General features: G+C 40.4%; 1 protein-coding gene across 1 annotated transcript; it reads left to right on the forward strand.

Annotated features, from left to right (window-relative positions):
* The first annotated feature begins 8,272 nt into the window (after positions 1–8,272).
* rnaseh2b (ribonuclease H2, subunit B) lies at positions 8,273–12,920 on the forward strand. Its single transcript, XM_080038255.1, has 11 exons — positions 8,273–8,455; positions 8,759–8,827; positions 9,686–9,793; positions 10,163–10,239; positions 10,938–11,055; positions 11,142–11,206; positions 11,369–11,474; positions 11,878–11,959; positions 12,058–12,103; positions 12,320–12,397; positions 12,753–12,920. Exons 1-11 carry the CDS (start codon positions 8,392–8,394, stop codon positions 12,861–12,863), a joined length of 924 nt encoding a protein of 307 aa, XP_079894381.1. The 5' UTR covers positions 8,273–8,391; the 3' UTR covers positions 12,864–12,920.
* The last annotated feature ends 3,213 nt before the right edge of the window (positions 12,921–16,133 follow it).

Consider the following 16,133-nt stretch of genomic DNA (forward strand, 5'->3'; position numbering starts at 1 on the left):
AGGGGGAATATGAAATAACCACGGACATGTCACAGCACATGCACTGCAAGAGTCAACATGCATGGACACAGATACATGGTGTAATAGATCTAGTTCTTTTCCCAAAGTGTCACCCTCCACCTTGTAGATTTATTAGAAATGAACATAATGACTTCTCTCCCAAATCATCCCAGTATGCCTATGAAAGATCCGGATAATCTTTTAATGGGCCGAGTTTTCGACTCTCTCGTTGCACAGATCATAAATCTGAAAGTGCAGAAAGCGCCCCCTCGGCAGCTCTGCGTCCCCTTGACTATTTGGTGTCTGAAAACTGGATTCCCTCAAAGTGAAACAGGAGACGTAATGCTGGCGTTGAAGAGGAAGAAACTGTGGGTCTTAGCTCAGCCGTGAGATAGTGATTTTTGAAAGTCCCTGCGGTGCTATTGAATTACAAAAAGTGTAGCTGTAGGATAAGTGTCTTTTCTGTTATAAAAAAAACATGATTCAAAAAAATACATTTTATTTGTTGATGCTGACCTGTATTCCCATATTCAGGGTCTTCCTATTATCTTCTAACATTTTCTTACAGTAAAGTTATTTTTTATTGCGATAGCCCAAAATCACAACTTTAACCATTTGTACAACAACACCTTCGATCTTCAGGCGGTCAACTGGAATTAAAACATCCAGTAAAAAGGCAAAGGAAAGAGCAACAGCGGAGGAACCCCTCTATAGGACAGACAGACATACAGTGTGGTGTTTTATCTGCAAAGTAGAAAGAAGTAGCAACAGTAGGGTTATGTTATGCAGCAGCAGAGGGAAAGCATTCACTGAATAAATGACACAACTTAAACTATTAAAGTGAGTATATGTGTCATTTTCAAAACAATTAATATAATGTAAAAAAAATGTGAAGGCTTAATTGAATATTTTGACATTTTGTGAAATATGCAGAACCATGCTCGCTTTTTCCCCCGTTTCCATTTTGAGTGCAGGCTGGTGTTACACACACATAAATGGGACAGACATGCTGTAGTATCAATCAAAAATGGCTAGTAAGACAGTTTTCCAACATCCATTCCTTTAAAATGTAGTGTAATACTAGCACAAGTGGAAAAGTGTCATTAGGTCTGCCAACTGACTTAGGTAAGTTTGTACAGTTAGCTCTCTATAAACTAATGGTCATACCAGACCAAAGTTTCAGAAATCCCCTGAATGTATTAAGTTGAAAAGGGGGGGGGGGCTTTTCTTTGTGCTCACAAGTTCAACATTTACTTTTGTAAGAAGAGGAATGTGTTTGTTAGTTACATAGCTCACTTCAAAATGAAGTGTTTAAGATTAGATTTTAGGAAAAACAAAAAAGTGTTTGGATCGAAGAATGTTGAGAAGGGAGAACGCATGGGGGGCCAAGATTTGGTACAACCTGAAACCACAAATCCTCCTCTGGACTATGGAGACCTGGAAAGAGGACAGACAATTCTAGCCACAAGAAAGACGAAACTCAAGGAAACCATTCAGACAGAGGAAGAAGTAGGGACAAGTTTGATAAATAGAGCCGGTAAATTTGCGAAGTCCTAAGGGATTGGTTAACACATGCTTTAAATGAGTCATATATACTCACATCGCCCTAAACATTTTTTTGGGAATTGAGCTACGGGTCGCTGTAATCATTCTTTTGATTGCAATGTAAGTGAAGGAAAGGGAAATTCATTCTTAATTTTGTCGCATTCAGAAGTTCTTCAGGAGCTAATATTAAGGCTTTTGGGGTCTTGGTTAGACATATCAAAGGGTGTCCTCAAGAAGGTACAATCTTTACTGTGAAAAAAGATCAGGAAACCCTGGCCAGGGGAAACACATTTTAAGCTAAAAATGCGTGTTGAATTTGTCTTTAATCGCTTAGATTTATAAACAGATATCTTAAAGGACAGGAGGAACTATTAAAAAGGTCGATAACAGACTCGAAAGAAATCTGAATTCATCCTTTTCCTACGTGTTGATTGACCACAGTGTTGGTAGTATGGAGCCCAATAGCTGATGCCACTACTTCTCCTGAACAACACATTTGGAAAAAGGTCAATCACGACCAATCAGTATCAAACTGAGACACACATAATGAAAAAAGCCTGATGCCTGTCAGGCTGCCTACTGTCACAACCCTCCCAACAGAGGTCACGGTGCACATCCCCTGACGTGACCCAACCTAGAAAGTAGAAGCCAAGTGAAGTGCCCTGGAATTCTAGGGTCTCATAAATAAACAAATAAACACATTTCATACGCAGAGTACTTATTCTAATTACAGCCCTGGACATGTGCTGAGCACTCTCTAATTTCTCCCCGAGCAGAGAGACTTGCGGAGCCGTCTGCGGCGGACCAGCAGTCGGCAGATGTAATTACCACATCATCTCTGGTCCCGGCTCCACTGGGAGAGAGTGAGGTAGGGAGAGAGAGAGATGAAGAGAGAGATTGATCCTAGTAAACAATAATTAGGGTTGGGGATGGTGTATTGTGGGACAACTACTTGGCGGGACAGAGTAAAGAGAGGGAAAGGAAAAGGGAGAGAGGAGACAGGCAGGGATCATGGGCAGATGAAAGCCTCTGTGACAGACAGCCCCCCCAATCTGAAAGGGTGAAAGTTTACCATTTCTATTAGGGTTGGGTGGAATGACGTGCGAAGGTAGAAATGTATCTACCGTTAGAGATTTGCTAATACCGTGTATACCATGGATATAACATATGCGTGCCATTACGGTGCACATTTGTAATGACATAGTCCAGATTCCCACTGTTGAAAAGCATGAGGTTAAGAGAACTGTTCAGCACCTTTGACCTGAGGTATGCAATGCCTAGCTGCAAGCACTTCATTGAACTTACAGAAAAATATACAGTGATAAAAGATTTTGACCACACTGGCCAACCCTACTTTCTATCAGTGCTGCAACTTAACTTCAGTTTCAATGTTGAGTCTTCCCTCAAGATTAGTTTGTCGATGAATACATGAATAATTTGTTCCATATATTAATTGAAAAAAGGCAACTGAATTTCAATCAGTAGAAACTTGAATGATCAGAGGTGCTCATTACAAAAGGTTCTGCAGAGTCTTTGGTGATTACGCCCCATCGTCGTGACCCCCATCGGGCTTGTTTTGTCAAGACAACAATCCAAAAGCCCAAATGTATTCAATTAACAACGATTTAAAACAGAAAAGAAAGAGCTGCAATTCATCACTTTTGACAAAACGGAATTACTGAATCTTTGATGTCTTTGCTTGATGAATGACGGAAATATAAAATGACTGCTGATTATTTCCGCAAAATTGACTGATCAGTTACTTACTTTTAACAAATCATTTTTAGCCCCAGCTCTGGGATAAATAAACTCTGAGTGGTTGAAAAACAGATGTGCAAAAATGTACACATTGAAGAGATACACTCATTTCAGTTACTTCAAATGTTTTGTAGCAAGTGTAAGAATAAAAAACGAAAGAAGAAAGAAATCCACAATGTTCCTTTCAGTTTTAACTTTGTGGAAGTTTCTTATAGACAAAGAAAGTTCTGTTAACTTCCAGAGTTTCTCACTAAAGAGCGTCATGTGTGTTATCGAGAACGGTCTGACAAACGTGTTGAATGCATTCCCTGTTACGCAGGGCAACAGAGACAAAAGATGTTCGAACACAAAAGCACAATCCAAAGCAACTTAGATGAATCGATGAAGAACAGGGCTGGTAAATTGTCTGGAGGACTAATGAGAGAAAACGGGGCAGGTGAGTGAGTGGACGGGACAGTCGATGATGGGGAAAATGAGGTAAAAGTAGGAAGGCATCTGGTGGACGATTTAAATTGGCAACGCAGGGAGCTTCTTCCTCATCAAAACCTTGTTTCAAATTTGACGGTTTTGAATAATGTTTTTTTTTCCTGCAACACTGATCACAGAAAAAAAAATCAGTTTTTATTTTTTTTCCTCAAAGTGCTACTTCTCTTGGCACATTGTCATCACCCTCAATCAGTGGAATAGTGTGAAACCATCCACAGGAGTGTATCGATATTTGATACTCAGTGCTCAGTGGTGTGCATGAGATACAAACAAAACTTTAATCCACTCATCAAATGCTTAGCTTATAAGAATTACTTAAGAGAGTCAAAGAACAGCATTAAAAACTTGCCTAATATTCATTGAATGTGGTGAGAAAATGTAATGTGCCTTCCTGCAGCGATAGCAGAAGGCCAGAGGCATTATGTTTTCAGGTTGTCTGTCCATCCATAAGTACGTCTGTACCTCCGTCTGGGCCATTCTTGTGAACGAGGTCACTGTAAACTGAAATCTTGCAAGCACAATATTTTAAGAAAGCATTGAGCGCAAACTTACAATTGGACTCGAGGGTGAACTGATCAGATTTCGTAGGTCAAAAGTTGAAGGTTCCTGCGACTTTACATAATATTGCAGTGACCTTGTATATTGTAGCTTTTTAGAAGCTTTACCTTCTTTGAAGGATTATTTACCACCACTGTACTTTCACTGCTCTGCAATTGTATGCCTGGAGGAGGCATTTAACCGCCAGGCAGCAGTTATAGTTTTAGTTCCCAGTTAGGTTCCTGAGATTAGAAGTTTGTGTTTTTATGATTCCTAGAACTGTTGAAAGTTTTAATATAGAATTTAAAAACTTTTCTTATTTCATACCTTTAGGCGTTCATTAAGTATATTCATAAAGACATTCATGTTTAATAAAACTAACACAAATTAATTGACACACAGCAAACCCATTGTTATGGTAAGTGGCAGACATGCAGGCAAGTAGGACCCAGATGCAGACAGTTAAACTAGAAGACTATTTATTAGTTCCACAAAAAACTCCAGACGTGCAAAAAGGCAAGGCACAGGGAACACAGGAACATATAAGGACAGACTCACCAACAGGTACAATGCTCGGACAGGGAACAAAGAAACACAGGGAGTTAATATACACACACAAGACAGAGTAGACAACGAGGGACAGGTGTAACACATTAGGGGAGGGAGCAGTAATCAAACAAGAGGGAAACTTGACAGGACATGGGGAGGAACAAGACAGACATACCAAAATAAAACAGGAAACACGGGGAACCACCAAAACAAGACAAGACAAAGACAGAACATGACACCCATGATACTAAGGATTAAAGTTTAAGAGGACTGGTCTGTAACTAACGATACTTTATGGGGTCTTAAAAGGTTCCAATTGTGGGAGAGGGGCCCACAGCTCATTTATGTCCTGGGGGTGCTTAGCAGGTTCATTCAGCCACAGTCAGGTGGTTTAGACTAAAGGACATATGAGCATATTTTATGTTTTTGCATATGTTCTGAAATGTAAACTACATTCTTCAGATAAATGTAGTGGGAGTTAAAAGTAAAAAAGGACCATAAAAAGTGTTTTACACCAAGCACACATCAGTCAATGTTCAAGCCACCACGCCATTCTCAGCCTTCAGGGAGAGGGGAAACACCACATTCAACTGATGCTGGGAAAAAGGACTCACCATCCTGTGGGGAAAGAATAAGACTTTACGGGAAGGAATATCTCCCTTGCATGTGTGTGTGTGTGTGTGTGTGTGTGTGTGTGTGTGTGTGTGTGAGTGTGAGTGTGAGAGAGAGAGTCTGGGGGGGGGGGGCTGCACATAAGGCATGTGTGCTAACACTCAGACTTTATAAACATGCATCGGGGAATAGCATTTCGGTGATTCTGGCATTCCCGACATTCCTTACTGTGAATTTCCAGTCAGCATGAGGCTCACTGTTCCAGAGCTCTGACATCACAAGGGGGTTCCACTCTGCCTTCCACATTCTGCCTCCCGCTCTCTCACAATCCCACCCATATTTGGAAGTGAGAGGAAGGGAATCCCAGATGATGACTCAAATGCTTTCTGCTGCCAAGGGGAATTCTCTCCACATCTGTTTTTGTGTGCGAATGAGTGTACGTGTGTATTATTAACGTGTGTCATGGTGTACATTGCCTCCTTGAGCTGAAGATTTGAGTTTTCTTCCCCCCTCTTCTTTGGGGGAATTCAAAATGGCAATGTGGCTTTTGAAATAACAGCTTATGTCTGAATCCATACAGAAACACTGGCAACCTGATGTTGTCCTTCTATTTATAACCTGCTCCTCTTGGCAGCCATGACTGGTGAAAAATGCACTGTGTTGAATACGTACGCTCTTGAAATCAGCCTCTTCTCACTGTAATTCCAGAGGATAAAGAGGGTACATAACAAACACGCCGTTGGTAATGCAGAACGCACATGACAGCTCGATATGTGAGCTGTAACCAGTAACCCTGCATTGGACCACCACAAATGAGGCCAGAGAGATAGATAGGACCATGGGCTGTTCAATGTGCTCAGCAGAGTGTGACCAACCGTCAAAAGCCTGCTGGCTGTAAAAAAAAAAAAAAACTCCCACCTCAACAGAGAAGTTCATTGGAATTGTCTTATTTCATGCGAGGGTGGGAAGCTCACAAGTGATTTACATAGGGAAGGAGGAAGTGGAGTTTGGAGGGGGTGGGGTGGAAGAACAGACATTGCTTTTGTCCTGCTGAAATTGTCTTTGTTGGACGTATGATCGAAGAGGATTTGGGTTGGGATACAGGGGTCTCGGACTCTGGATACACAAAGCCACTTCGAGGCCTAAGTTTAGAGCCACTTTGTTCTGGTCTGCGCGCTGGTGACGGAGGACTGAGCTCTCTAGGGCTGTCTGTGGTCCAGTGTATCAGAGAAAAGGCCCCTGTTGTTCTCCCTCGGCAGTCAGAGACGCAGACGTTCCCTCAAGCAGCTCAAAAAAAAAGAAAGAAAGCTTTCATTGAATATTCTGTTTAGCCACACAGACTGTTGTGTATGATACTCCCGGGATCCATAAAACCAGTAATTCACAGACAATATCTCGCCCACGCTCTCTTCGCCACAGACTAGGCTACAGCAACATAAATCTCACTGATTTTAAAAGGAGGAGCTGAGACAGTGTTCAAAGCGTTTCGGAGCATGTGTTGCTCAAATCCGGGTGAATGGGGCCTGCAAGATTTAAGACGCAAAAGAAAGAAAGAAAGAAAGAAAGAAAGAAAGAAAGAAAGAAAGAAAGAAAGAAAGAAAGAAAGAAAGAAAGAAAGAAAGAAAGAAAGAAGATTCGGAAATAGGTGACATGAAAATGAGCAAGTCTGAGAAATATGAAGCTATACGTCACCCTGCACAGACTCTAGTTTTCCTCTACATCATGCTGCTCCCCACAGGGACACTGTATGGTGGTGTTTAAAAGCTCCGTCACCAAGCACACAAATCCCTTCCTTCCTCATTACCAAAATAAGTTAATTAAAAACCCGATAATGAGCTGTGCTGTTGGTGTCTTTAGGGGAGAGAGAAATCAACAGCTCAAAAAAACTAAATAATATAAACATATCAGAGGGAGCCCTGAACAGTTAAACAAACTGATGACACAGCGTTAGTCAACTAATGGGTAAGAAAAAACACAGAGGCATCCTACACATCCCTATTTGAGAATGCTCATAAACAGTGCGGTCGGAAAAAAACAACAATAAAAAACAAGTGACTCATTGAAAACCAACTGGGACACAGTGTCATATCCAGAGAGAGGGAGAGAGAGAGAGAGAAAAAAGAGAGGGAGAGAGAGAGAGAGAGAGAGAGAGAGAGAGAGAGAGAGAGAGAGAGAGAGAGAGAGAGAGAGAGAGAGAGAGAGAGAGAGAGAGAGAGAGAGAGAGAGAGAGATGCCCTCCTCTTACTGAAGGACAGATGGATCCCCCAATCTGTTGTGTCCCAGTATGCCAAAGACATGACAACTGGTCACCAGATATCATGCACCTAAGGAGACCTTTTGGCTCTCTGCGAAAATCTTACCATGTCTTTTTTTTAAGCAAATATTAACTACTGGTATTAAAATTGTGCACGGCCAAAAACCGTAATGTGTGTAGCCATCATTTATATACGGTCTATGGTTACCATGCAATTATTATCAAAGTTATTGAGCGACCTCTGGCGGCCGTACTGACAAACTGCACCTGCACGTGACGTCACCAGGGAAAGATCCACTGTACTAAAAACATGGGGGCATTACAAGTCAGACAGTGTCTTTTTCGGTTCTTTTACCAACTTTTTTCGACGCCATAATATGAATATGTCTTTAAAAACGTGTTTTATAATCGCTAGTTTGGGAAAATGGTGGAAATTAGCTGACAGCGCGATACTAATTAATATTGGACTCGCCTTTGTGACGAAGGCAGGAAGTGAACAGCGAGAGGCGCCTTTTCTGAGCTCATGTTGTTGTCAGGCAAAAAAAAAAAGTATCCGTTACATTACGAAGGCCGACACTGTTTTCTGCAAAGTCAGCTCAAACAAGCATTCATTTTATCTGTAGCAAACTACGACAACAGAAATATAGAACATGGCTACTAAAAAGAAGCGCGCTCCTAACGTAAACAATGACAGCTGGGTTGTCGTTGCTGCAGGTAGGTAAAGTTGTGGGATAACACATTGAGTTTGTGCAAAGTAAGCTAGCTTTCTATGTCGGCAGACACCTTTACAACGTTTTTACATAATGCATAAGTTTGCCATCGTTTACTTTAATAGCTAATAGCATGCCTCTTACTTCAGCTACATAATGCATTAAATACTGGTGACTGCTGTGTCAACTAACTCGGTATTAGTTTCTTAGTGTTAACGTTAAGTTTGCATCTTGATCATTTCACACAGAGTACCGTTACAAAGTAATGTTTTCTCAGAGAATCTTACTTCTGTCTTGTTCTCTCCAGACTCCGCCATAGACACACCGAAGCACGACAGTGACCCAGCTTTTGTGAGACTGAGGAATCCAACTACAGGTATCTGTATTATTACTACACAGGGGCTAAGGGGCTGCAACTAACCATTTAATTACAAGACTGGATTCCTGCAGATCCTTAAACAATCAAAATCAAAGTCTTTAAAATTTAAAAAGGTAGAACTGGATTTTAGAACTTGAAATGACTGAAATGGAATAACAATATATCAAATTAAAAACACATTTGATTTGATTTGATTATAAAGTAAACAAACCAAAAGAAAAATAATAATAATTTTATCTGTACAATTTGGGTTATAAATAAACTGGTCTTCAATTGATTTCTGATTTCTAATAATAAAACAAAGTCTTTAAACGCCTTAAATATAACTTGGCTTAAGCTGTAGGAATCCTGCAAGATCAGTCATTTGTCAGAAGATAGCTGAAAATATATGGGTAAGTAGAATTAGCTTGTTTTTTTCTCTCTCAATTTTGGCATCTCTATTGATTATACGATGTACAGTTCTGCTATTAATTCCACACTATGCCACTGATCAGTAGATGGCTGTGTCACACCAACAAATGCAACAATGTGCTAACAAAGAAATTAAACAAGAATACATGGATGTAAACAATTGAAATACACATTTAGTTTGGCATAATGCTTTGGGAAACACTTGGACATTTTGTTTACAAAAAAGACTCCTCGGGGCACTATTAATCATTGATGAAAACGGCTGCAGATAGGTAATGAAAAGGATTGTTGGTTGCAGCCTTAATACCACTGTAATATGGATTTAAGAAGTACCTACATGTTGACCTTGAGTTTCACATTAGTCTAAATCTGGATCTTGTGAACTGCATTGCAGATGTGGTAGTGAAAGTCACACAGTTCCTCATTGTTTTTCCCCCCCTACAGATGCAGCCTCTTTGTACATGTTGAGTAGCGGTGATGTACAGCTGTTTGAGGTTAAGGCATTTGAAGAAGATTTCCACTCCTGGTTTGTTGGCCAGACTGTGCAGAGAGGTTTGTCTCAATTCCCTTTTAGAGTGTAAACTCAGCCTGAAGCACACTAATAAAATGTCAAAATCTGCCTGTACATCGGGAAGTCAACCTACTCATACAAAAGAGCGCTAAACTATTATGCAATCTATTATGAAGTGGCTCTCTAAAAGTTTACAATGTTGATTAAATAATTGCGAAGTTGAAAGGCATACTAGGCAGGAAATTCCCTAAAAAACAAAGTATAGTTGTTTGTTGGAAAGTGTATGATTTAGCATTTAACGTTTAGTGATGCTTTTGCCTTTATTCCCTTATTTTAACCACCGTGATCATCGCTCCAAACATGACCAATTGTTAACCAAGTGTTTCTGTTTTTATTGTTCTTTTTAATAGATGGGAGACTTCTCTTTGTTACACCGATGGATCCTCTCTATCTCATGTTGCCCTATTTGATTAAATCTGGCAAAGAGGTAAGAAACAGAAATCTGCCTGGATCTCACAGCTGTTGTTCCAGTGGGGTTTTCATCAAGATCTTTGCAGCGTAATGCAAGTCTTGTTCTGCCAGAACGAATGGTTTGTTTCCCTCTTGAGTCTGATTTGAAGTTTTTTAACCCTGATAACTTAGTAATTTTAAAGACTAATATTTCTAAGTGTATGTCACATTTTGCTTAAACTGGAGATGTTGTGCAGAACTTTTGTCTGGATTTAAAAATGGTTTATGTGCAAGTCATATAAACAAGATACCGACTGAACTCGCATATCACCATAGCAGTATATGAATGAATGCAAATAAGACTTAAAGACCTTCTTCACCGGTGGAAATATGAAGGTCTGTTGAACTCTGAGATCCTATGTAGTATAAATGTGCCAACATTTTAGAAATTGGTTCATCTTAGCCTGAGAAAAGGGAGAAAGAGTGTTTTATGGTCTCACTGCCTAACCCTACATATTCAATGTGTGACATCACAAATGGTAAACTGTAGGGTGAGGATTAACAGGACAGCTGGGCCAAGGGAAGACTGAGGGAAGAAAAACCTCATTCATTATATTATAATAGTGATTTTATAATGATAGAACGCCGGTTCCGTATGGGTGAAGTATTCCTTTAATGATTTTCTATTTTGTAACTTACACCTCACACAAGAAGTAATTATGTTTTCTCTTCCAGCAGGGGAAGTTCCAGCCTGTGGCTCATGTTGTTATGGATGAGGAATTCCCAGCTTGCACGAGGCTGCTGAGCTGCAAACGCTCCCTGGCCTCCCTGCACCACATTGCAGAGGAAAAAGGTGAAGCTTATTTTTGAAGCTCATATCTTTCAACTGTAATATTATACTGATTGCATAATTTTAAATGTTGCGTTTCTTACTTCCAGAGGTGGGAAGCCTAAAGTTCCATCGGTACAGTCAAGAGAAGACGATGATTTGGTTGAAGAAAAAGGTACTCATCACAACCATTGTATATGAAATTAAACTTTTAATGTAAATTATTTAATGTATTTGTTCTGCAGTAACATAAAAAAAAAACGGTTTTCATTTGGAGATGCTCGATTGGTTTTACACAGTGGAATGTAATAGATTTTCTTATAACCTGTTGATGTAGGTGGAGAGGACTGTCATTGCACTCAAGAAGAGAAATATCTCTGTGGGAGAAGGAGTCAAATCCTCAACATATGTCAGAGTGAAGTCAGTGTCAGACCATCCTGAGGGTAAGTTTAAGGGCCTGTTTCGCAGACATGGATTAAGCCTATTTCAGGACTAAATTGTGCTATCAATGGACAATCTCAATTCAAAATTGCATTTAGTCCAGGACTAGGCTTAATCCATGTCTGTGAAACTGGCCCTACGTCTTTTAAGTCAAGTCCCATCTGACTTGTCTGAAATATCAGTTCCACCTTCCTATGAAAAGACAAAATGTTCCGTGTCTCATTTCCATTTTCTCAATCCATCCTTGCTATTTTCAGCAGATAAAATGTTGACCAATAGATGGCAGTCATACTGCATAGTTTATAACTATATGGGTTATAATCCAGAACCATTTCCCCAACTGAAAACTACATAAAACATAAATGATTTCATTGCTAAATTATGTCCTTTGGTTCTCTTTTACAGAGGACTACTTACGCTATGCCCATGGCCTGATATCTGAGTACGTCAGTGAAGACCTCAGCAAAGCCCTCCTCAGTCACTTGCAGTAAGTTCAAATACACAACACTTGCAAGCTATGATCAATATAAGCTCTAAGGTATGGTGGTGAAGCAGATCAAGCATGCCTCTTATTCTACTCCACAGGTTACCAGAGCTCACCAGCCCAAAGGAGACAGAACCTCCCTCAAAGGTTTGTTTGTGTCTCTCAGACGCGAGTGGAGTCAGTAAAGCATATTATTTTCTTCTTCTGCTCACGCATGCCTTTTGTAAAGCCTTGCATTGTGCTTGTGTGTTCTTAAATTGGGCTTGATTGCGTGGTTGTAGCGGTGTGTGTGTCTAATGTGTTTATAAGTTTGGTATTTTATTTTTGTCAAGTTAAGTATTTCTTACCTCCTCGTTCTGGCAGAAGCGGAAACTTTCAGACAAACCGGTGGAGGCTGAAGAGGACTACACCAAATTCAACAGTACAGACTTTGTGCGGAAAGTGAGTGTATACTGCAAGTCTACCTGAATAGACCCAGACAATTATTGTTGGAATCTGTGGCATTGATGATGTGGTTTTGATTATATCAAAATGGCTAAAGTAGTCGTGTGCTTGCTTTCATCTTTTTTTTTTTTTTTTAAGACCTTGAGCAATTGTTAGTGTTGTTCTTTCTTCTACTGCTTTTCTTTTAAGCTTCTTCTGTATGTGAGTATACACACGGATCAAAGGGGCTTACCTTGGGTAGAAATGTATTTTCTTTCAATCAGCTTGTAGCTGCTCTGGATATGTAATGAACACCCTGATCTCTCTGCAATGTCATTGAGGTATCATATTGATATTTTCTTTCTTATTCCAGCCGCCCAAGAAGATGACTACTGCTCAGAAAAACCTGGCCAAGGTGGACAAGACCGGCATGAAGACTATGTCGTCCTTCTTCAGTCCCAAGGTCAAAGCAGAAAAGAAATAGAATGTTTTGTATATGACACATTTTGTAATAAAGAAAGAGAATGTATTTGACAAAGCATTTTAATTTGAAATAGTTTGAATTCGATAGGGAGGGGGGAGGATGAGAACGGAAAGAAATAATATGTCATTTTGCATTTTTAATACTTACCCGTCTTGGAATATTGGGGGATATGTTAATTTACTCAAGTACAGTTTTGAGTACTTAACATTTCCATTTCATGTTACTTTATTAGGGCTGTCAAGCCATTAAAAAAATTAATCTAATTAATTACAGGCTCTGTGATTAATTAATCTAAATTAATCGCATACTTACATGACACTTGTATGCCTGTTTATAAACAACTGTATAGGCTGTATAGGCTGTAAACAACTGTTTATAAACAACTGTATAGGCTTCTCTCTCTCTCTTTCTCCCTCTCTTTTTCACACACACACAAAGGAGGAAAAAAGACAGGCATATGCTAGGAAGAGTGAGAGGGGGCGGGTGTCCGTTTGCTGTAGACGATCGCAGCTAGCAAACAAAATTGAGACACAGAGGAAGATTGAGAGTTGTTTTGAACCTACATTGTTAATTATGGCGCTTTTCCACCGCAAATGTAGCTCGACTCGACTCAACTCGACTCAGTTTAACTTGGTTTGGTAGCAGCACGGGTCGTTTTCCACCGAAAATAGTACCTCCTGGACGTGGGCGGGGTTGTCGTAAGGGGCTGAAAGCCAACTCCGGAGTCAAGTAGCAAAGCAGAAATTACGAGCAGTTGTTGCACTATTAACTGAACCAACCGCCAAAAACACGGATGAGAAATGTTTAAGAAAATACTCCCCTTGTATCTGTTTGCTAAAAGAAGTAGAATAATATTGCTACGGGCCGTTAAAAGGGAGGGTTTGTGTCCTGATGTGTGACTGCCACACAGCTGTAGGGATGCGTCACGTACATCCCTATGCACGTAAACACGGGCATGATAAAGTTGACTGTTAAGTGCTTGTTTCACGATACGTGTTTTCAAATGCAAGCCGTGTCTCAGCCTGAATATTTTATTGAGGTAATCAGTGCAGTCCGAGGCTTGTAATGTAATCGCTCGCTATCATGTCTGTCCCAGCTTGCTGCTATAGGCTATTTAGCCTAGCTGCTATGTCTCCTCTCGTATGTTCAAAGTAACTTCCCCAACAGCCAACACAACTGGGTGAGCTTAGCGAATATATGGAGAGAAAAAAATCGGGTCTGTGATGCAAATCAAATGAAAGCGAGCCAAAGAAGGCTGCACGCGGCGAGACAAAATACACATAAAAGTCCCGGAGAGTTGTTGAGAATCAAGGGGAAAATAATCAACAGAATGAAGCCGGGAGACGGTAGTCTCTGGCCAATCAGCGGCCGGCCGTCTGCCGACGTCACCTTTTAGCTCGACTCAGCTCGCTTGGACCCTAGAGCAAGGCGATACTAAAAAAGCAGCCGCTAGCAGGTACACAGCAAATACGTCGGTGTTAAATGGTGGGTGTTGGTGTTAAATATAGAGTGTTGGTGTTGTATTAACACCGCTGGGGGACAAAATGACACTGCTTGTAATTTTTTTGAGAAGATTAAGTTGTCAAATCTGGGTGTTGTTTACATCGTCGTTAAATTTGGTCATGACGTAGATACTAGCCACGCCTACAAATCATTCTCCTTCTCTTTGGGGCGGCAGTGGCGAAGTGGGTAGGGCGTTCGCCTCTGGTGTGCAGGGTCGGAGGTTCGATCCCCCGTCTCCCCGCCACATGTCGAAGTGTCCCTGGGCAAGACACTGAACCCCAAATTGCTCCCGATAGTTAGCTTAGCACCCTAGTGCTAAGCCTACCCTGCGTGGTAGCTGCTGCTATCGGTGTATGAATGTGTGTGTGACTGGGTGAATGTGTACAAAAAACAATGTAAAGCGCTTTGAGTCTGTGATAAACGGAGATATAGCGCTATACAAGTCCATTTACCATACCAACCGCCATTTTCTTTCATATCTGGAGCTGACATTGGAAGATAACTTTGAGAAAGTAAGTAGATTTTTCAATTTTAACAATGAGAAGTGTTAGATTAACAAAAAATGAGTGTTACCTGTTTAACATTTTTAAAAGTGTTACTTTAACACTGTTGAGTGTGGACACATATAGACACTTTGCTGGTGTTAAATTTGACACCCTGGGTGTTAAATTAACACTCACGAATTTGCTGTGTACCAGGTACCATGAAATTGCGGTGGAAACGCCAAAAATGCGAGTTGAGTCGAGTCGAGTCGAGCTGATACCATGCGGTGGAAAAGCGCCATAATGGCGCTTTTCCACCGCATGGTATCAGCTCCCACTAAATCCCACTAAATCAATGCACAGACACTGCGGAGAATAACATAAGACGTATTCCTATACCTTCGTGCTTATTTGCCCGGAGCAGCCCATAAAACGTCCATAGAGCCCTCTCTATGCTTCTTTCTTCACTCTTTAATCCCGTGCGGGCCGTGTCCGCAAACTACAGGTGCAGCTCCGCTATCGTCTCACCTCTTTTGCACCGGGTCAAAGGGCAATATAGAAGTGCGATTAATCTGCGTTAATTTTTCTGTGATTAATTAATCGAAATTAACGCGTTAATTTGACAGCCCTATACTTTATACTTCTCCATTACATTTTGTGTGTTCTACTAAACTATATTCATTTGACTACTTAAATATACTTACTTGATTCTTTTCAGAATAAGAATTATTAAAAAACAGAAGGAAAAAGAAAACACATGATACACTTATACAATATGATGTAGGGCTATACTTTTTACCTACCCAGTAGGTAGAGCATCTTAAATTGGCTAGACATTGTCAAACTGCAAAATTAAAATTCATTTTTCATCAAAACAATGTAACACTCTAAAGGAGCCATATCGCTGAAGAACTTCATGATGTTCTGAATAAGTCTTTCACCACTGCTGCTTACTCAAATCACACAAAGACTTTTTTCATCTTACACCCAGTGGTATCTCTGCATGCAGATAGTCAAGGGTTTGTTTAATATTCAATGCTGTGGGCACAAAAAAATAAATTAATACACCACTCGCCACCATCGCATTAGAAATATGAGAGACAGATTTCTCATTGAAGTAATCCAGAAATATCAGCCTGCTAGATACCATAAAGATGAAATAGGGAAATGTGTTCTTTTGTAATGGGGTAAATGTAGTTTTAACTTCGGCAATTATGAGCGGAAAAACCAGAGCTGCTTTTTGAACTTTTCAGTCAAGTCAGTCCGTGCCCTGGCCTTCACATTT

The sequence above is a fragment of the Ammodytes marinus genome (genome assembly GCF_949987685.1).
Source record: "Ammodytes marinus genome assembly, chromosome: 12".
In the NCBI taxonomy this organism is placed as follows: domain Eukaryota; kingdom Metazoa; phylum Chordata; class Actinopteri; order Uranoscopiformes; family Ammodytidae; genus Ammodytes; species Ammodytes marinus.

What these genes read in the sequence shown, in the direction of transcription:
- rnaseh2b (XM_080038255.1), top strand. Translation starts at nt 8,392, where the DNA reads ATGGCTACTAAAAAGAAGCGCGCTCCTAACGTAAACAATGACAGCTGG. An exon ending in TGATTAAATCTGGCAAAGAG is followed by an intron (nt 10,240 to 10,937) that starts GTAAGAAACAGA and finishes TTTCTCTTCCAG; the next exon opens with CAGGGGAAGTTCCAGCCTGT. An exon ending in GTACAGACTTTGTGCGGAAA is followed by an intron (nt 12,398 to 12,752) that starts GTGAGTGTATAC and finishes TTCTTATTCCAG; the next exon opens with CCGCCCAAGAAGATGACTAC.